The sequence below is a fragment of the Stenella coeruleoalba genome (assembly GCF_951394435.1).
Source record: "Stenella coeruleoalba genome assembly, chromosome: 1".
NCBI lineage: Eukaryota > Metazoa > Chordata > Mammalia > Artiodactyla > Delphinidae > Stenella > Stenella coeruleoalba.
The window spans coordinates 186,521,865-186,544,766 of record NC_137169.1 but is presented as its reverse complement, the minus strand read 5'-3'; the positions used below and the strand labels follow the sequence as shown (position 1 = coordinate 186,544,766).

Here is a 22,902-nt window from a genome sequence, read left to right as displayed (position 1 = left end):
TGGCTAGAATTTCCAGTACTATGCTGAATAAAAGTGACAAGAATGGGCATCCTTGTCTTGTTCCTGATTTTAGAGGAAAAGCTCTCAGATTTTCACCACTGAGTATGATGTTAGCTTTGGGTTTGTCATATATGGCCTTTATTGTGTTGAAGCACATTCCTTCTATACCTAACTTGTTGAGAGTTTTTATAATGAAAAGATGTTGAATTTTGTTAATTGCCTTTTTTTTGCATCTATTGAGATAATGATATTTTTATTATTCATTTTTAATGTGGTACTTCTAATTTATTGATTTGCATATGTTGAACCATCCTTGAATCACAGGAATAAATCTCACTCGATCATCATTTATGATAATTTTAATGTGCTGTTGAATTCAGTTTACTAATATTTTGATAATGTTTTTGGCATCTATGTTCATAAGGGATATTGGCCTGTAATTTTTTTCTTGTATTGCTCTTATCCAGCTTTGGTATGAGAATAATGCTAGGCTTGTAAAATAAGTTTGGAAGTGTTCCCTACTCTTTAATATTTGGGAAGAGTTTGAGGATTAGTGTACAATATACCTGTGAAGCCATCTGGTCCTGGGCTTCTTTGTTTGGAGGTTTTGGATTACTGATTCAATCTTCTTACTTGTTATTCATCTGTTCAGATTTTCTATTTCTTTTTGATTCAGTCATGGTAGGATATATGTTTCTAGGACCTTTTTCCTTTCTTCTACTTATCCAATTTGTTGGCATATAATTGTTCATAGTAGTCTCTTATGATCCTTTGCACTTCTGTGGTATAAGCTGTAATGTCTCCTCTTTTAGTTATAATCTTATTTATTTGAGTCATCTCTCTTCATTGCTTAGCTAAAGGTTTGTCAATTTTGTTTATCATTTCAAAAGAGTAACTCTTGGTTATGTTTATCTTTTCTGTTGTTTTTCTCTACACCATTTATTTTTTCACTAATTTTTATTTACTTCTTTTGGCTAACTTTGGGCTTAGTTTGCTAGTTACTTGAGGTATAAAGTTAAAATTCTTTCTTTCTCCCTTCCTTTCTTTCTTTCTCTCTTTCTCTCTTCCTTTCTTCTTTCTTTCCTTCTCCCTTCCTTCCTTCCTCTCTTCCTTCATTCCTTCCTCCCTTCCTTCCTTCCTTTTCTTTCTTTCTTTCTTTCTTCCTTCCTTCCTTCCTTCTTTTCTTTCTTTCTTTCATTTGTTTCTTTCTTTTTCCTTTCTTTCCTTCTCTCTCCCTTCCTTCCTCCCTCCCTCTCTTTCTCTTTCTTTCTTTCTTTCGTTCTTCTTTCTTTCTTTCTTTCTTTCTTTCTCCCTCTCCCACCCTCCCTCCCTCCCTTTCTCCTTCTTTCTTTCCTGTTTTTTTAAGTGTTTTTATTTTTCTCTTTTCAGATTATAAAATAAAATTTATTAATTATTGAATGTGAACTAAATACAAGGTGCTTTTTTAATATTTATTTCTTTGTTGAATTTTATTTAATTTATTTTTTATAGAGCAGGTTCTTATTATTTATCTATTTTATATGTATTAGCCTATATATGTAAATCCCAATCTCCCAATTAATCCCACCACCACCACCACCCACCACTGCTTCCCTGCCGTGGTGTCCAAATGTTTGTTCTCTACACCTGTGTCTCTATTTCTGCCTTGCAAACTGGTTCATCTGTACCATTTTTCTAGATTGCACATATATGCGTTAATATACGATATTTGCTTTTCTCCTTCTGACTTACTTCACTCTGTATGACAGTCTCTAGGTCTATCCACGTCTCTACAAATGACCCAATTTCATTCCTTTTTATGGCTTGATTATACTCCATTGTATATATGTAGCACATCTTCTTTATTCATTCATCTGTCAGTGGGTATTTAGGTTGCTTCCATGACCTTGCTATTGTAAATAGTGCTGCAATGAACATTGGGGTGCATGCGTCTGCTTGAATTATGGTTTTCTCTGGGTATATGCCCAGGAGAGGGATTGCTGGGTCTTATGGTAATTCTATTTTTAGTTTTTTAAGGAACCTCCATACTGTTCTCCATAGTGGCTGTATCAATTTACATTCCCACCAACAGTGCAAGAGGGCTCCCTTTTCTCCACACCCTCTCCAGCATTTGTTGTTTGTAGATTTTCTGATGATGCCCATTCTAACCGGTGTGAGGTGATAACTCGTGGTAGTTTTGATTTGCATTTCTCTAATAATTAGTGATGTTGAGCAGCTTATCATGTGCCTCTTGGCCATCTGTATGTCTTCCTTGGTGAAATGTCTATTTAGGTCTTTTACCCATTTTTGAATTGGGTTGTTTTTTTAATATTGAGGTACATGAGCTATTTATATATTTTGGAGATTAATCATTTGTCCGTTGATTCATTTGCAAATATTTTCTCCCATTCTGAGGGTTGTCTTTTCGTCTTGTTTGTAGTTTCCTTTGCTGTGCAAAAGATTTTAAGTTTCATTAGACCCCATTTGTTTATTTTTGTTTTTATTTCCATTACTCAAGGAGGTGGGTCAAAAAAGATCTTACTGTGATTTATGTCAAAGAGTGCTCTTCTTATGTTTTCTTCTAAGAGTTCTATAGTGTCCGGTCTTACATTTAGATCTCTAATCCATTTTGAGTGTATTTTTGTGTACAGTGTCAGGGAGTGTTTTTTGTGTACAGTGTCAGGGAGTGTTCTAATTTCGTTCTTTTACATGAGCTGCGCATTTTTCCCAACACCACTTATTGAAGAGACTGTCTTTTCTCAATTCTATATCCTTGCCTCCTTTGTCATAGATTAGTTGACCAGAGGTGTGTGGGTTTATCTCCGGGCCTTCTATCCTGTTCCGTTGATCTATATTTCTGGTTTTGTGCCAGTACCATATTGTCTTGATTACTGTAGCTTGATAGTATAGTCTGAAGTCAGGGAGTGTGATTCATCCAGCTCTGTTTTTTCCCCTCAAGAGTGCTTTGGCTATTCGGGCTCTTTTGTGTCTCCATAAAAATTTTAAGATTTTTTGTTCTAGTTCTGTAAAAGGAAATGCCGTTGGTAATTTGATAGGGATTGCATTGAATCTGTAGATTGCTTTGGGTAGCATAGTCAGTTTTACAATACTGATTCTTCCAATCCATGAACGTGGTATATCTCTCCATCTGTTTGTGTTATCTTTGATTTCTTTCATCAGTGTTTTATAGTTTTCTGAGTATAGGTCTTTTACATCCTTAGGTAGGTATATGCCTAGGTATTTTATTCTTTTTGTTGCAATGGTGAATGGGATTATTTCCTCAATTTCTCTTTCTGATCTTTCATTGTTAGTGTATAGGAATGCAAGAGATTTCTGTGCATTTTTTTTGTATCTTGCAACTTTACTAAATTCATTGATTAGCTCTAGTAGTTTTCTGGTGGCCTTTTTAGGATTATCTATGTATAGTATGATGTCATCTGCAAACAGTGACAGTTTTACATCTTCTTTTCCAATTTGTATTCCTTTGTTTCATTTTCTTCCTGATGGCCATGGCTAGGACTTCCAAAACTATGTTGAATAATAGTGGCGAGCGTGGACATCCTTGTCCTGTTCCTAATCTTAGAGGAAATGCTTTCAGTTTTTCACCATTGAGAATGATATTTGCTGTGGGTTTGTCATATATGGCCTTTATTATGTTGAGGTAGGTTCCCTCTATGCCCACTTTCTGGAGAGTTTTTTTCATCAATGGGTGTTGAATTTTGTCAAAAGCTTTTTCTGCCTCTATTGAGATTATCATATGGTTTTTATTCTTCAGTTTGTTAATATGTGTATCATATTGATTGATTTGCATATATTGAAGAACCTTGCATCCCTGGGATAAATCCCACTTGATCATTGTGTATGATCCTTTTAATGTGTTCTTGGATTCTGTTTGGTGGTATTTTGTTGAGGATTTCTGCATCTATGTTCTTCAGTGATATTGGTCTGTAATTTTCTTTTTTTGTAGAATCTTTGTCTGGTTTTGGTATCAGGGTGATGGTGGCCTCACAGAATGAGTGTGGGAGTGTTCCTTCCTCTACCGTGTTTTGGAAGAGTTTGAGAAGGATGGGTGTTAGCTCTTCTCTAAATGTTTCATAGGATTCACCTGTGAAGCCATCTGGATCTGGATGAAGAGTTTTAATCACAGTTTCAAGTTCATTATTTGTGATTGGTCTGTTCATATTTTCTATTTTTTCCTGGTTCAGTCTTGGAAGGTTATACTTTTCTAAGAATTCGTCCATTTCTTCCAGGTTGTCCATTTTATTGGTGTAGAGCTGCTTGTAGTAGTCTCATATGATGCTTTCTATTTCTGTGTTGTCCTTTTAACTTCTTTTTTATTTCTAATTTTATTGATTTGAGTCCTCTCCCTCTTTTTCTTGATGCGTCTGACTTAACATTTATCAATTTTGTTTATCTTCACAAAGAACCAGCTTCTAGTTTTGTTGACCTTTGCTGTTGTTCTCTTTGTTTCTATTTCGTTTATTTCTGCTCAGATATTTATGATTTCTTTCCTTCTACTAACTTCGGGTTTTGTTTGTCCTTCTTCCTCTAGTTCCTTTAGGTGTAAGGTTAGATTGTTTATTTGAGATTTTTCTTCTTTCTTGAGGTAGGACTGTATTGCTATAAACTTCCCTCTTAGAACTGCTTTTGCTGCATCCCACAGGTTTTGGATCATCATGTTTTCATTGTCATTTGTCTCTAGGTATTTTTTGATTTCCTCTTTGATTTCTTCAGTGATCTCTTGGTTATTTAGTAACGTTTGTTTAGCCTCCATGTGTTTGTGTTTTTTATGTTTTTTTCCCTGGAATTTATTTCTAATCTCATAGCATTGTGGTCGGAAAAGATGCTTGATATGATTTCAGTTTTCTTAAATTTACCAAGGCTTGATTTGTGACCCAAGATGTGATCTATCCTAGGCAATGTTCCATGTGCACTTGAGAAGGAAGTGTAATCTGCTGTTTTCAGATAGAATGTCCTATAAATATTAATTAAATCTATCTGGTCTGTTGTGTCATTTAAAGGTCATGTTTCCTTATTAATTTTCTGTCTGGATGATCTCTCCATTGGTGTAATTGAGGTGTTAAAGTTCCCCAATATTATTGTGTTACTCTCAATTTCCTCTTTTATAGCTATTAGCATTTGCCTTATGTATTGAAGTACTCCTATGTTGGTTGCATATATATTTATAATTGTTATATCTTCTTCTTGGATTGATCCCATGATCATTATGTAGTATCCTTCCTTGTCTCTTGTAACATTCTTTATTTTAAAGTCTATTTTATCTGATGTGAGTATTGCTACTCCAGGTTTCTTTTGATCTCCATTTGCATGGAATATCTTTTTCCATCCCTTCATTTTCAGTCTGTATGTGTCCCTAGGTCTGAAGTGGGTCTCTTTTAGACAGCATATATATATATATATATATATATATATATATATATATATATATATATATAGGTCTTGTGTTTGTATCCATTCAGTGAGCCTGTGTCTTTTGGTTATGGCATTTAATCCATTCACATTTAAGGTAATTATCGATATGTATGTTCCTATTACCATTTTCTTAATTGTTTTGGGTTTGTTTTTTTTTTTTTGTAGGTCTTTTTGTTTTCTTGTGTTTCCCACTTAGAGAAGTTCCTTTAGCATTGGTTGTAGAGCTGGTTTGGTGGTGCTGAATTTTCTTAGCTTCTGTTTGTCTGTAAACTTTTGATTTCTCTGTCGAATCTGAATGAGATCTTTGCTGGGTAGAGTAATCTTGGTTGTAGGTTCTTTCCTTTCCTCACTTTAAATATATCATGCCACTCCCTTCTGGCTTGTAGAGTTTCTGCTGAGAAATCAGCTGTTAACCTTATGGGAGTTCCCTTGTATGTTATTTGTCATTTTTCCCTTGTTGCTTTCAATAATTTTTCTTTGTCTTTAATTTTTGTCAATTTGATTACTATGTGTCTCGGCTTGTTTCTCCTTGGGTTTATCCTGTATGGGACTCTCTGAGCTTCCTGGACTTGGGTGGCTATTTCCTTTCCCATGTTAGGGAAGTTTTTGACTATAATCTCTTCAAATATTTTCTCGGGTCCTTTCTCTCTCTCTTCTCCTTCGGGGACCCCTATAATGCGAATGTTGTTATGTTTAATGTTGACCCAGAGGTCTCTTAGGCTGTCTTCATTTCTTTTCATTCTTTTTTCTTTATTCTTTTCCACAGCAGTGAATTCCACCATTCTGTCTTCCAGGTCACTTATCCGTTCTTCTGCCTCAGTTATTCTACTAATGATTCCTTCTAGTGTATTTTTCATTTCAGTTATTGTATTGTTCATCTCTGTTTGTTTGTTCTTTAATTCTTCTAGGTGTATGTGCTTTAATTCTTCTAGGTCTTTGTTAAACATTTCTTGCATCTTCTCGATCTTTGCCTCCATTCTTTTTCTGAGGTACTGGATCATCTTCACTATCATTATTCTGAATTCTTTTTCTGGAAGGTTGCCTATCTCCATTTGGTTGTTTTTCTGGGGTTTTATCTTGTTCCTTCATCTGGTATGTAGTCCTCTGCCTTTTCATTTTGTCTATCTTTCTGTGAATGTGGTTTTTGTTCCACAGGCTGCAGGACTGTAGTTCTTGCTTCTGCTGTCTGCTCTCTGGTGCATGAGGCTCTCTTTCTTCTGTTTTAAATGTAGGCATTTATTACTATAGACTTCCCTCTTACAACTGCTTTTGCTATATTCTATAAATTTTAGTATGTTGTATTTCTGTTTTCATTTGTCTCAAGATATATTTTGATTTCCTATTTGATTTCTTCTTTGATTCATTGGTTGTTCAGGAGACTATTATTTAATCCACATATTTGTGAATTTTTCAGTTTTCTTCTGTTACTGATTTGTAGTTTCATACCATTATGGTGAGAAAAGATACTTGATATTATTTTAATATTCTGAAATTGTTAAAACTTGTTTTGTGGACTAATATGTTATAAAGAATCCTAGAGAATATTCCATGTGCACTTGAGAAGAATATGTATTCTGCTGTTGTTCAACGGAATGTTCTTTATTTGGATGTAATGTTCTTTATATGTCTGTTAGGTACACTTGTTCTACAGTGTTATTCAATTCCACTGCTTCCTTATTGATTTTATGTCTGGATCATTTATCCATTGATTAAAGTGTGGTATTAAAGTCCCCTACTATTATTGTATTGCTGTCTATTTTTCTCTGTAGTTCCGTTAATATTTGCTTCATATATTTAGGTTCTCTAAACTTGGCTGCATATATATTTATAATTTTATAGTATCTTGATTAATTGACCCCTCTATCATTATATAGTGACCTTGTCTTTTTTACCCCTTCACTTTTTTTTATAACTTTTTATTTTATGTTGGAGTATAGCTGATTAACAATATTGCGATAGCTTCAGGTGGTGCACAGCAAATTCACTCAGCCATACATATACACGTATCCATTAATCTATAGGTGTCCTTAAAGCTAAAGTGATAAGTCTGCTATTGAAGCTCTCTATTGAATATTTTCAGTTCTGTTATTGTATTCTTCAGCTCTAGGATTTCTGTTTGGTTATTTTTTTATGGTTTCTCTTTCTTTATTAAATTTCTTATTTTGTTCATTTATTGTTTTCCTGATTTCATTTGATTACCTATCTGTGTTATCTTGTACCTCATTGAGCTTCTTTAAGATGATTATTTTTAATTCTTTGTCAGGCAATTTGTAGATCTCTATTTCTTTCACACTGGTTACTGGAGCTTTATTAGTTTCCTTTGGTGGTGTCATGTTGCCTGATTCTTTGTGATTTGTGTAGCTTTGTGTTGATGTTTGTGCATTTGAAGGAGCAAACACCCCCTTCCAATCTTTACAGACAGGTTTTGGCAGGTAAAAACCTCTTGTCAGGTCTGCAGGCTGATGGAATTGCCTCTGGGATCACAGTTGAGTGAGGTTGGAACCAGATCATGTGGTTGCTGCTGGGCCTGCAGCAGCATCTGTGGTTGGAAGGCCTTTTACCAGGGGCTCAGGTGGACATAGACCCTGTCTGGTCCCTGGAAAAATGGAACTGCCTTCAGGACCTTGGTCAGTAGAGCTGGCACTGGGATAACAGTCTACTTCAAGGTCCACAATTGGGTTTGCAAATGGTAGGCCTGTTATCAAGTGTGTAGATGGGAGTGGCTCCCATCTGGCCCTTTGGAGGGCTCCCAGTGTGTCACTTGGTGGGTCCCTGGGTTGGCAGAACTGCTCCTCAACTGCAGTTTTGAGGTATGGAACTAGGTAACAGGGCCATTTCAAGATCTGTAGTGGGACCAAGGTCTGCAGGCCAGCCACCAGGGGCATGAGTGGATGTGACCCCCAACAGGTTCCTGGGCAGGCAAGACTACTCCTGGATCATGGCTGGGAGAAGGACTGAATTAGTTACAGGGCTGCTTCAAGATCCACAGTCAAACTGAGGTCTGCAGGTCAGCCTCCAGGGTCATGGACAGGCGTGACTCCTCCTGGGTTCCTTATCAAATGGTGCTAGTGGCAGGACCAAGGTTAAGTGGGGCTGTAGCTGAGTCCATAAGGGGAGGAGGCTATTTCCAGGTTTGTAACTGAATTACAGTTAGTGAACCAACCATCTGAGCATGGACTTGCCTTCTCAAAACAGTCCTCCTTGGTCTTGACTTACACTGGGATTTTGCAAGTTCCTACTTTGATCCCAAAGCTCTCACAAAGGCACTTCTGTTTGTGGATGGCTGCCAAATTATCGTTGCTGTGGGGGAATACAAGTGGGGGAATCTGCTATTCTACCTTCTTGCTCCCTTGACTTTTTAATTTAAAAATATATCTTGGAGAACTTTTTATATTAGTAGTACAGAGAGAGTTTTTGCATCCTCTTTAAAACAGATGCATAGTATTCCATTGTATGGATGTACCATAACTTATTAATTTCCTATTGATGGACATTATGGGTTGTTTCCAATCTTTTGCTACAACAGTGCAGCAGTGAACATCCTGTACACATACCATTTCACCTGTAAGCAAGTATATCTATATAGTAAATTCCCAGAGTGAGATTGCTGGATCAGAAAATATATGCATTTATAATTTTAATACACATTGCCAAATTATCCTCTAGAATGGCTTTTCCAATTCGCTCTTCCACCAGCAATACATGATAGAGCTTGTTTCCCGCAGCCTTGCCAATACATTATGTCATCTAAACTTGTGAGTCTCATAGGTGAAAAATAGTATTTGAGAGAAGTTTAGTTTACATATTTCTCTTACTGTGAGTGAGCTTGAGTATTTTTCAAGTGTTTAAGAGCTATTTGAATTTCCAGTTTTCTTAATCCCACTCTCCCATTTCCTAATTTACAAAATAAATAAAAGCTGTTTCTAACTTGTGGCATTAAAGCAAAGCTCTTAGAAAGGTTTAACACAGTGCTTGGCAAAAGGAAGCATTCAAGAAGTGGTAGTTGCTATTATTATTGCTGTTGTTACTACTACTATTATTATTATTTTTCTGAGTTCTCTTGGTGAGTTTGGAGTAATCTCAGATTGTTTTGGAAAAGAAAACCTGAATGAGATCCAATACATGTATTACCATGAAAGCTGTCAACTCATGACCTTTCACCCCATGCATCTAGGACCCTATGGAAAATGTCTGGAATCTGCACGGTAGGAAGAACCCCCCATACTCACTTGTCCATGTTTGCTGGTATTATAGGTGCATAGTCCCAAATGACTTCCTCTGCAGCAATGAAGTATTCCCATCTCTTAACGTGCCGCCTCTGGTCTCGAGTTAGTTTCTTAGGATTCCTGGTTTCCTTTGCACAGTTTTTAATGTCTATGTAAGCCTGCATCCCAGCTGAGTTAGGACATAAAGACAATGAAAGAATTTGAGAGAAGAAATTAAGGCTGATAAAATGTATATCTTTAAAATAAATTTGTGGAAGTTTTCAATAATAACAGTGAAAGTAACGCTCAGGCAACTTTTGAACATTTTGGTTTGAAGCTCTTTTAATACACTGCAGAAGGACCAAGAATAAAAAAGCAAGGGAAAGAGAGGATGAATTAGGGGAATAACTTGGAAAGCTATCCTTTGTTTCTTACCAGGGAGGAAAATTTCTTGAAATTTCCAGATCCTTAAAACCTTATGACTTAGGTCATGTCGATTTCTCATATTTCCTATAACCTCTTCCTTTTATTTGTAAAATGAAGATATTACTAGTATGTACTGTATGAAATTGTTCTTAAAAATTAAATAAGATAATACAGAAAGCACTTAACTTCAATAATGTTAGTTTTGCTGTTGTTTCATTAGTATTTGGGGCTCTATCTTCCAGGGATATTGTGACAATTTCATTACTTCAAATATAATTTTGACTGCTTAGTGTGAACAAAAAATGAAATGATCCCATAAAGTGTCTCTTTTTTATATTTCTTGCTTTTTTATTATTTATTTATTTATTTTTGCGGTACACAGGCCTCTCACTGTTGTGGCCTTTCCTGTTGCGGAGCACAGGCTCTGGACACGTAGGCTCAGCGGCCATGGCTCACGGGCCCAGCTGCTCCACGGCATGTGGGATCTTCCCGGACTGGGGCACGAACCTGTGTCCCCTGCATTGGCAGGCGGACTCTCAACCACTGCGCCACCAGGGAGGCCCTATTTCTTGCTTTTATACACATTATTTTGGTAACACAACGATTTCCTATAGTGATATTTACTTATATTTACAGGAACCCTCCTCCTAACTGTTTTAAAGCAACAGTGTGTAATAGACCGTTAGTTATTTTGTTTACCTGATACCATATAACAACCTAGGCTGATTTTTTCCCCCACTAGAATTCACTGATGTTCTTTAAAGCTCACCCCTCAGCTGGTTAGATACTGTGTTTTTTCTATTCAACACACATCCACTGAGTTCCTCTTTGGGTCAGGCTCTGTGCTCATCTTGTTACGAAAGACAATTTTTTCATGTTAAAACTTTTACACTTTCTGTGACTTGGTGCTTCTATAAATTTACAGAAGTTTGACCAGTTCCAATACCTAGTTCTTTTCCTTTAGCTGCATATTAAGTAGCCCAAGAAAAAATATCTCTATGTATGTTTTTGTTTCCTTCCTCCTTTCTCCTTTTAAGGAAGTAGAGACCTCTTCAGCTTTTGCATCACTTTAAAAAGTCTTTGTCAATTTCTCTACTTCCTCCATCCCCAACTAACGAGCTATAAGTCTAAGAGCAAAGTATCTATATTCTGTTCTCAAGGACTAAGGAATGTATGGTTGGAGTGTGGGTGGCTTGCAAGAGCAAAGGAAAATGAGGGATTTAGTGCCTAGGACGAAAGGATCCTACATTTGTAAGCAAGACTGTTGAAAGAATTTCTTGCCTTGAAAATGTTTCGGGATGAGCGAAGATATGATCCACTTTCCCTCTAGGCTCATGGTCATGTTTGCAGTTGTGGACGTAGCACTGACGAGAGTGATGGCTGAGATCTTATGATGGCTCTGCTCCAGGACATGGCCGTTGAAATGAATGGAGAACAGTTCTGGCCCAGAGCTCATTCCAATCAGATGCCAACTGATGTGGTCATGGGCACAAACTGTTATATCTGAGGGAGAGAGAGAGAGAGAGAGATGGGGGCCAAAACAGTCAGTCAGCAGTCTGTGATAACAAATTCACTCACCAGGTACGTATCGAGCACCTGCTTTGCATCAAGCATTGTGCAAGGTTCTGGGGGTACAGACACTCCCATTTTCATTCCTGCCCTAGAAAAGCAGACATCCAAGTGGTGGGCAAACAAGCAGTCACAACTCCTTGCAATAAGTGGTATTATAGAGCCCAGAGAGGGGGGACATTTGTTTAGAAACACAGGGATTGCTAAGGCCAAGGAGAGAAGAAAGTAGGTGACCAACCATCCTGGTTTACTGAGGACTGAGGGGTTTCCCAGGAGGCAGGATTTTCAGTGTTAGAACTGAGAAAGTCCTGGGCAGGCCTGAGTAGTTGGTCACTCTAGTACCAATCTGGACTCAGCTGGAGGGAGTTGCCAGAACCTCCAACAGGGCTGAGTTTAAGGGCCTAAACCTCTAATCCTAAAAGGGCTTGATCCTAACAGGAAGAAGATGTGAAGATGCTTTAAGGATTTTATACTGTTTCTTTGCCCACTGGTTGATTTTTTTAATGACAAGGCAGTGAATTACTGTGTGGGTTATAGGATCTCCTTAAAATGCAGTGGACAAATCCTCAGTATACTGGGTCACTGGGAGCGTTTCATGGATGGAGTAATGAGAACTGAGTACAAAAGCTGTCTGGCTCCTTCTTGCTCCCACAGTGACTCAGAAAATGCTGATTCACTCTATGGGAGATTCCAACCTCTGGCTTCTATCCTTGGCTTGGGTTTTAAATTTCAGATCTATAATCACTTGATACTAGACTGTGGGGCCATGAATCAGTCCCTTACCCAAAGAGGGGCTAAGGGCTTGTCTTGTTCAGACCATTGTAACAAGACCAATTCCTAGTATCACAGGTGAGAACAAGAAGCTGGAAGGTAGGAGGCTTTGGTGGAAGAATTTGTCTGCCTCCAATCAATGCATAGATTGGGTTGAGCATTTCATACATCTGTATTAGCGTTTATCATATTTATTCAATTTATACTGCCCCATAAGGCAGTTTTACAAGCATTAACTTTTCTCAGTTTCTACTACCAGCTACTTTCGACCCCAGCTACTCTGTCTTTTTCAACTATAAATTCATAAATTCTATGCCCTGATAGAGTTATTAATTTTTATTTTTTCATATGGGTTATTTTGGCTTCTCCTTCTCTATATTTAGACGGATGATTTACTTTGCCAGGACACAGATACAATTTCTCTTTTGACCACTCCCCTCTAAGGCCCATAGTAGCTAACATGCTATGTTATCTGTAAAAAACTTCTTAAACACCCTGTGCACCAGGATAGATGATTAACCCATTTTTTTACGAAAGCACGTTGAGACAACTAACTGCTAAAAGCCACACTAAGGTAGAGAAGTGAGCAAGGTGTGAACTCAGATGTGCTGACTCAGTTAACTAAGTTTTTAAACTCTGAATCAAAACCCAGGGTCACGCTTCCCTGGTGGCGCAGTGGTTGAGAGTCCGCCTGCCGATGCAGGGGACACGGGTTCGTGCCCCGGTCCGGGAGGATCCCACATGCCGCGGGAGCGGCTGGGCCCGTGAGCCATGGCCGCTGAGCCTGCGCATCCACAGCCTGTGCTCCGCAACGGGAGAGGCCACAACAGTGAGAGACCCGCGTAACGTAAAAAAAAAGAAAAAAAAACCAAAAACAAAACCCAGGGTCATCTTATTATATTTGTAATGACCTGGGTGGGAAGATAGAATCAAATGAAATGGAATACAATTTAAAAGCAATGTCCAGACCTCAACTCTTCACAAGTTTTATTTTTAGTAAGAGAAGCCATTTGTGATTTTCAGATATAGAAAGCAGCCTCTGAGAAACTTAGTGTTTTGAAGCATAGTTTATTTAATAAAGTAATATTTCATTTTTCCCATTTTTCCCCCACAGGATCTTTGGTTCTAGGTCATTTCTATCAGAGAGAAGTAGAAGTGGTTTAGGTGGGGATCAGTTTTTTTTTTCTCTTAACAATTGTTATGATTTTGCTTTTTCACAAGAGTCTACATGTAAATAAAAAGAGAAAAACATCCCATATGCCACTGAATATTACTCATCTACCATGTTTTGAAATGCTAGTAGTATTTTTGTATGTTGGATATTTCTCCTAATCTCCTGTTCATCTTCACTGTAAGTGTCTTCATTGCATTCTTCCTGCTGACCCTTCCTGCTGAGGACTGGCCTTGAACTCTGTTTTGTAGGGCTTCCTCTCTGGAAGAAAACATGGTCACCATGCAGCAGGGACCACACAACTCACTGAAGGAGACTAAGCTGATATCCTGGATGTCTTCCTGGAGATGTAGGCCAAGATGAAACCTGCTCGGAGCACTACATGTAATAAGACTGCACACTCCTTCTCTTAGGTAGCTTCTAATTTGTCTGTTGTACTTGTTAGTTAAAAAAAGCAAAAAAAAAAAAGATTAAATCTTGAGAACCACTGAATTAGATTACATTACCTTTCAGATTAGGAGTTAAAAGATAGTGAGTATGGTCAACTACCCTAGTGCCTTTAGGAAAACAATGGGATCAGTGCTTCAACTATTTTTGGATAGTACACAGCCCATGTGTTACCTGGCATTGTCCCATTCACATAGCCATTGACTGTGTACATTAGGGATGATGTCTGGTTCCAGCTTTTACTTTCATCAAACACAGCAAACATCAGTACATGTTGCTTGTCAAACATCTTCTGTATCCCATCCTCAGTTAGGGTGCCTGTGAAAAAGACATACTTTTAATAGCATCCCAGATAGAAGGCTCTCGTTAGCTATTCCTAGATAACAGAGTTTAAGATAAGCAGCCAATCATAATGATGTCAACTGTGAAGTGTTCTTATAAAGATAGCATCTGTCAAGTAATAATGATTGAAGGCTTATTAAAATCCTGGTGCCACCTTGTTTCTTTCTGGCACCTGATAGCCTTGAGGAATGGGGCTTTAAAAGTAAATTTGATCTGGCACAGAGAGAAAACATGTGGTGACTGTCAAGGCTTTAGTAAAAGTATCCATTTCTTCCAGTGTCAGTAAGTCAATGCAGGGACTTACCTGGTGGTGCAGTGATTAAGAATCCACCTGCTGATGCAGGGGACATGGGTTCGAGCCCTGGTCTGGGAAGATCCCACATGTCGTGGAGCTACTAAGCCCATGCACCACAACTACTGAGCCTGCACTCTAGAGCCTGCGCACCACAATGAAGTGTAGCCCCCGCTCGCCGCCAAGTAGAAAAAGTCTGTGCACAGCAACAAAGACCCAACACAGCCAAAGAGAAATAAAGAAATTTATATTAAAGAAAATAAGTTAATGCATAGGTACTGTAGCTCATTTGGTCAACGCATCACACTCCAAGTTTAATATAGCCATCTTGCTAGTACGTGTAATGGGACGCTAGAGAATTGGTTGAGAGGGTCAAGATTAATCCACTCTCATGAATAAAAAATGCACCTGATAGTAAAATGAAAGAAGAGACTTTTATAAGTTTAAAATTTTTTCGGTGTCATCACAGTATCTTCTATACCAGGCAATGAAAATATGTATTTGTATAGTGAATAAATGAATTAGGAATGTATGTAGGTATGGTATGCGTGTATGTATAGACAGATGGTGAATCCATCACATTATCTCCCACAGTGCAGTTTGTTGTGGTTGTTTGTTTTAATGAAAGATGGGATGAATTTGTTTGGGGTAAAATAAAAGTCCAAGCTTGCTCCTAAGAATCCCAGCCAATGAAATTTCTCATAAAGTCAGTTGAGTGTGTTTGAAACCTACCACTCAAAGTGTTCAGCTTGTTTACAAGAAAGGAACCTGGAGTTTTGTGTATTTATAGACCAAATTACCAACCCAAACCTCAGATCTATTACTCAAAGTTCTTTCCAAGTACTCTCAGCAGAGTACGGACTGCTGTATACTTTCAAAAAGACTTGGCCTTGAGGTAAATGTTACGGATCATATGGGCATGGCAGCAGAACATACTCTCAGACAGAGATTTACTTGGGAGAGACTCCCAGGACCGAGATGAAGGAGGGGTTTAAGAAACAGAGGAAGATTGCAAATCCTCAAATATCAGTGTCAAATGATGATCTGATTTCTGCACCCTTCTCTGCTTGATTTACGAAAAGATACCAAGACACTCCCAAGCCTCATTCCATTATAGTATCTTTACCAATCCAACATCTTTGCTCTTTTGATTTTTTTTTTTTTACCTTTCTTACAAATAAGCAGAGGTCCAATCAGTCCAGAGTTGAAGTCGTGTACCAGATTTTCATAGGAGTAATAGATATACGTGAGGCATGGAGGGTCATCGTGGGTGGGCCCACTGTCCTCACTGATATTCCACTCATAGGTATATTCTTGACCCGGAGCTACAGAATCATCCATCCTCTCCACAGGGAATGTGTGGTCAGGGTAAGAAGCACCTGGAGACGTAAAAGCTGTGAAAACATCTGGATAGTTTCTGAGAACAACTTTTTCATCACTCTCAAGTCTGGGGGAACATAAGTTCTCTATGAAGATATATATGCCTTTCTATAGAAAGCCTTCATTATTTGGAAAGATTCACATATATCCACTTCTATGTCTATGTAATTATAAAGGCTTTAATCCATGGTGATCTGAAGTGAACAAGAAATGTTACTAGTACATTATTTAAAATTTAGCAAGCTAAGTTTCCAGAGTATCTAAATAATTATTATTTAAATATAATCAGATAAGTGAATCACCTTTGACCAGAAAATCATCTCAGAATAAGATGGGTTAAATCTTCTCTGTGATGTATGACAAGACTTTTTTTTTAATTTTTAAATTTTTTTATTGAAGTACAGTTGATTTACAGTGTTGTGTTAGTTTCTGATATACAGCAAAGTGATTCAATTATATAGCTATATCTGTATCTTCTTTTATATATTATTTTCCATTATCATTTATTACAGGATATTGAATATAGTTCCCTGTGCTATACAGTAGGAGCTTGTTGCTTATCTATTTTATATATAGCAGTTTGTATCTGCTAATCCCAAACACCTAATTTATCCCTCTTCTATCCCCTTTCCCCTTTGGTAACCATAAGTTTGCTTTCTATGTCTGTGAGTCAGTTTCTGTTTTGTAAATAAGTTCATTTGTATCATATTTCAAATTCCACATGTAAGTGATATCATATGATATTTGTCTTTTTCTGTCTGACTTCACTTAGTATGATAATCTCTAGGTCCATCCATGTTGCTGCAAATGGTATTATTTCATCCTTTTTATGGCTGAGTAGTATTCCATTGTATATATATACCGCATCTTCTTTATCCATTCATCTGTCAATGGACATTTAGGTTGCTTCCATGTCTTGGCTATTGTAAATAGTGCTGGTATGAACATTGGGGTTGTGTGTATCTTTTCAGATTAGAATTTTGTCCAGATATATGCCGAGGAGTGGGATTGCTGGATCATATGGCGACTCTATTTTTGCCTCTCACTGCTGTGGCCTCTCCTGCTGCGGAGCACAGGCTCCGGACACGCAGGCTCAGTGGCCATGGCTCACGGGCCCAGCCACTCCGCGGCATGTGGGATCTTCCCGGACCGGGGCATGAACCCGGGTCCCCTGCATCGGCAGGTGGACTCCCAACCACTGCGCCACCAGGGAAGCCCTATTTTTAGTTTTTTGAGGAACCTCCATTCTGTTTCCATAGTGGCTGCACCAATTTATGTTCCCACCAACAGTGTAGGAGGGTTCCCTTTTCTCCACACCCTCTCCAGCATTTGTTATTTGTAGGCTTTTAAATGATGCCATTCTGACTGGTGTGAGGTGATATCTCATTGTAGTTTTGATTTGCATTTCTCTAATAACTAGCAATTTTGAGCATCTTTTCATGTGCCTATTGACCATCTTGTATGTCTTCTTTGGAATAGAAGTGTCTATTCAGGTCTTCTGTCCATTTTTTGATTGGGTTGTTTGGTTTTTTGTTCTTGTTGTTACCGTTATTGAGTTGTATGAGCTGTTTGCCCATTTTGGAGATTAAGTCCTTGTTGGCCACATCATTTGCAAATATTTTCTCCCAGTCTGTAGGTAAGATATCTTATACTTAATCGCCTGTTAGCATGGGTTTAAGTGGTTATAAGAACACTCAGATCTGTTTATATATTGTTTTGCTCTGCATTTCATGTCTTCTTTCCAATTGATGCCACCCTTAGCCCTGTTTTATCAGTTTATCACATCTCCACCATCTGATTATCCCAACTCTTTCCCCAGAGTCTTAGAGTCTATCCTATATGCAGTCTAATTGTCCTTGTATAAAATATATCTACCGTCTGAAGTTTACATGCCTTACTTTGGTCCTCTGTGTACCCAAAGGCCCACTAGTAACACTTGCATGTGTATTCAACTTTCCCTACTGGTGGGAGACGGGGGAGGATATAGAAATGGTCTTCCTTATTGAAGAAAGGGAACTGTGATGCTGAAGAGTAAAAGCAGTGCAGAGGGTTGGGTGGGGCTTTCAACAACAAAGAGAAGATGTGGCGAGAGATGGAGCAAGTGAGGTCAGGAAGGGCAGAGTTAGTTGTCATAGATAGCAAGAGGGAAGGGCAGTTTCTTCTGAGGCATTCCTCATTTAATCAGGTGAAAGTTTCACATCGCTGGTGCCAGAATTTCTCTTTAGGATACAGTTATCTTTGTTTAGTACAACAGTCAATAAGTTTCTTGAGGTGGAAGGTAAGACCATCAGACTGTAGATGTGGGTAGAAAATAAGGATCAGAAAAAAGGGCTAAAATGTTTTACATAATGGAGTAAAGGGCCAGTGGAAACCACTCTTACTGAAGTGACTGTAGTTTTTGAAAACAAATGGTTAGTTTCTTTTCTTCCCTTCCCTCCTCCCTGTTCCTTTTCTTCTCCTCTTTATTCCTCCCCACTTCTTTCTCTCACTCCATCCCCCTTCCTTTCATCATCTTTATTAAGGTATAAATTACAAACAATACAATTCACCAATTTTAAGTACAATATTTGCTGAATTTTGACAAATAAGTACAGTTCTATAGCTACCATCACTATCGAGGTACAGAAGATTTCCATCACTCCAAAAAGTTTCCATGTGCCATTTGTAGCCATACCTTCCCCTATTCTCTGGACACATGCAACCGCTGATTTACTTTCTGTCACTATGCTTTACTTTCCTACATTGTCATATAAATGGAATGACACATCCATTGTGTTTGATTATAGTTAGTATGGTATACCTTCAATCCTTTTTTTTTTTTTTTTTTTGCGGTACGCAGCCGTCTCACTGTTGTGGCCTCTCCCATTGCGGAGCACAGGCCCCGGACGCGCAGGCTCAACGGCCATGGCTCATGGGCCCAGCCGCTCCGCAGCACATGGGATCTTCCTGGACCGGGGCACGAACCCGCGTCCCCTGCATCGGCAGGTGGACTCTCAACCACTGCGCCACCAGTGAAGCCCCAATCCTTTACTTTTTATCTTTGTCTTTAAAGTGGATTTCTTGAGTTCACCTTAAAGTTGGGTGTTGCTTTTTATTCAATCTTAAAATCTCTTAGTTGTCGTGTTCTTCCCATTTGCTTTTAATATAATTACTAATATGGTTGGGTTTAAATCTACCATTCTGCTATTGTTTTCTATTTGTGCATCTGGCTTTTATCCATTATTTTCTTTTCTTTCCTACTTTCTTTTGGATTAATTGAGTATTTTTTATGTTTCCTTTTATCTCCACTATTGGTTTATTAGCTTTGCTTTGTTTTATTGGCGATGCCCTTCAGCTTACAAAATACAACTTTAACTTATCATAGTCTACCTTCAAATGATCTTATACCATTTTACTTATATTATAAGAAACTTGCAGTAGTATATTTCCATCTTCCCCCTCCCAGCCTTTGTGCTATGGTTGTCATCCATTTCACTTCTACATGTATAATATACCCCATAATAAACTGTCATTATTTTTTGCTTTCCAGTTTAGATAATCAGCTATCTTTTTCAGAGATTAAAAATGAAGAAAAATTACTCCATACTTACCCATTTCTGGAATTTTTATCCCTTCTTGTGGCCCCAAATATCTCTCTGATATAATCTTTTTCTGCCTAAAGTACTTCCTTTAACATTTATTTTTCCTGGTCTGCTAATGAGAAATTGTTCCTGCTTTGTATGTCTAAAACAGTCTTTATTTTGCCTTCATTTTAAAAGGATATTTTTCCTTGGTGTAGAATGTCAAGTGGACAGATTGTCCCCATCCCCCCACACCCAGTACTTTAAAGATGTCCCTAACTATCTTCTGGCTCGCATTGTTTCTAATGATATCTGCTATCATTCTATTTTTTTCCTCTGTGACTTTATTTTAAAATTAATTAATTAATTAAATTTATTTTTTAGCTGCATTGGGTCTTCATTGCTGCACGTAGGCTTTCTCTAGTTGTGATGAGCAGGGGCTACTCTTCGTTGCAGTGCACGGGCTTCTCGTTGCAGTGGCGCCTTTTGTTGCGGAGCATGGGCTCCAGTAGTTGTGGCTCATGGGCTGTAGAGCGCAGGCTCAGTAGTTGTGGCACACGGGCTTAGCTGCTCCATGGCATGTGGGATCTTCCCGGACCAGGGCTCGAATCCATGTCCCCTGCATTGGCAGGCGGATTCTTAACAACTGAGCCACCAGGGAAGCCCCCTCTCTATGACTTGTTTCCTCTGACTGTTTTTAACATTTTCTCTTCATCACTGGTTTTCAGCAATTTGATTATGATGTGCCTTGGTGTGCTTTTATTCACGTTTCTTCTTCTTGGTTTTGTCAAGCCTCCTAACTTTGTAGGTTTATAGTTTTCATCACAGTTTGAAAGTTTTCAGCCACTATTTCTTTGAATATTTTTTTCTGTCCCTTCCTTTTCTAGGATTCTAATTACAGTTTACCCTTGAACAACATGGTTTAAACTGTGCAGGTACACTTACACGTGTTTTTTTTTTCAACAAATACGTACTACACCATCCATGGTTGGTTGAATCTGCAGATGCAGAACCACAGATATAGAGGACAGACTAAAGTTACATATGGATTTTCGACTGTGTGGAGGGTTGGTGCCCCAGTCCCCACATTGTTTAAGGGTTTACTGTACACATATGTCAGATCACTTGATATTGTCCCATAGTTCACTGAAGCTCTGTTCATTTTGTTCAGTCATTTTATTTGCATGTTTTATTTTGGATAGTTTCTATCATTATGTATTAATGTTCTCCAATACTTCTTCTCCAGTGTCTAATGTGCTGTTAATCTCATCCAGTGTACTTACCATTTCAGCTATTGTATTTATCTATAGAGGTTCCATTTATGTTTTGTTTTTTTTAACATTCCATCTCTCTCCTCATCATGCTCATACTCTTCTCTACCTTCTAGAACATATGGAGAATATGTATAAGGGCTATCTTAATGTCTTTGCTTGCTAGTACTATCATTTCTTTTTTTAAATTTAAATTTTATTTTAATGTAGTTGATTCACAATGTTGTGTTAGTTTCAGGTGTGCAGCAGAGTGATTCAGTTATACATATACATATATTCATTCTTTTTTAGATTCTTTTCTCATACAGGTTATCCCAGAATATTGAGTAGAATTCCCTGTGCTATACAGTAGGTCCTTGTTGGTAATCTATCTTATGTATAGTAGTGTGTGTATGTTCTTTTTCTGGATCTGTTTTTATTGATTGATTTTTTTCTTGATTACGGGTAATGATTATCCTGATTTTTTGAACACATTAATTTTTATTAACATTGTGAGTTTTACATGTTGGTTTTGGGATTTTGTTGCATTCTTGTAACAAGTATTGGATTTTATGCTGACACATAGTTCAGACACTTGGAATCAATTTTATACATTCAAGTCTTATTTTTAAAGCTTTGTCATCTCCTGAGCGGCCTATAGTCTAGACTAATTTTGTCCAACTTCTGTTCCTTCTGGTGATTCTACCCAGTACCCATTTATTAGGAGGTCTTTCCACTTTTGATGGTGGGAACATACACTATTCCTGACCCTGTGTGTGGTCTAGGGATTGTTCTGTCTGTTTCTTTTTGGTGGTATTTACCTTACCATTAATACTTTCCTCACATACATGTGCATATTAGTACTTAGTTGAAGACTTGACAGGACCTCTCACTGAATTCACAAGAGCTCTTTCTCTGTAGCTGTACCATTCTCTCTAGGACTCTGCCCTACAAATCACAGGTTCCAGATACTATGGGCTACCCAGAATCTAAACTCTATTTCTTCAACTCAAAGAGACTGCTGGGCTCTGCTTGGATTCACCCTCATTGTGCTGTGCCCTGGAAACTCTCTCCAGGCAGAGGGCTCACCTCATTTGTTGTTATTCCCTCATTGATCATTCTCTTGCATTGTCTATTGTTCAATGTCTGAAAACTGTTTCATGTTATTTTGTCTGCCTGTCTAATTGTTAAGCAAAAGGGTAAATATGGTCCCTCATGTCCAAAAGCCAGACTCTGAGATGCTGAATTTCTATAAGAAATAGTTTATGCTGTAGTAGTGTCAGCTACCCTTGTCTAATTGCACATCATCAGGAAAATCTATTCCACTCAGAAACACTCATGTGAATTTGCATGGCATCAGCATACATTTGGGCTCTCCAGATGGGAGTGGGAAACGAGGAATATGCATCCATCAGCAATGGGGCGTTTAGGCTGCAGCAACATGCATTGCTGTACCACATGAGGTTCTGAGTATGGAAGTCATAAGATAGAAGATTTGAATATGTACATCTAGATTCACTGACATGTTCTCCATAGGACACCATTCTGTGTATGGAAGAGAATACAACCAAACTTGAAGTAATATTGTAGTCATGATTTCATTTGCTTTAGAGATAGGAAACAAAGATGGACTTTAATACCCTCAGAAGCTGCCAATTTTTGTAGATGATTAAGCTTAGAGCATAGGGGAAAAAAAGACTAGTTATGGATGGACCATAAAGTCTTTACTGAAGACAGGAGACTGAATCAGGTTACTATTAGGTCAACACAAATCCAACTGTGTCAACTCATTCCATCAAACTTTTGTCTCACCCACAGGATAAAGACTAAGTTTGTTACTATGGCAGCTGAAGTTATTCATGAGTTTGCCCAATCTACCTATCCAGTATCATCTCCATTTGTATCTCTATGTCATGCATATTTTGTACTCCACAGCAATTTACTATGTCTAAAATATATTCCAAGTTTGCACTCTTCTCTGTATCTCTATAGGCATCACTCTAGGACAAGCCTAGACTCCAGAATTAGTCTGTTAACTGGTCACTGGGATTCTGGCATAAGAGGACCCTCATAATCT

The 22,902-nt window shown here is 38.0% G+C and overlaps 1 protein-coding gene across 3 annotated transcripts in view; it reads right to left on the bottom strand.

Moving 5' to 3' along the window:
• Positions 1-22,902, bottom strand: part of F5 (coagulation factor V) — a gene marked incomplete at its 3' end in the record, with an annotated part of 85,606 nt that overhangs the window by 36,595 nt on the left and 26,109 nt on the right. For all 3 annotated transcript variants that reach the window (XM_079914456.1, XM_079914457.1, XM_079914458.1), the window contains exons 4-7: positions 15,802-16,014; positions 14,176-14,319; positions 11,325-11,546; positions 9,642-9,807 (exon numbers count right to left, since the gene is read on the bottom strand). In XM_079914456.1, the coding sequence (XP_079770582.1) occupies positions 9,642-9,807; positions 11,325-11,546; positions 14,176-14,319; positions 15,802-16,014 (745 nt within the window). The remainder of the gene's footprint in view (positions 1-9,641; positions 9,808-11,324; positions 11,547-14,175; positions 14,320-15,801; positions 16,015-22,902) is intronic.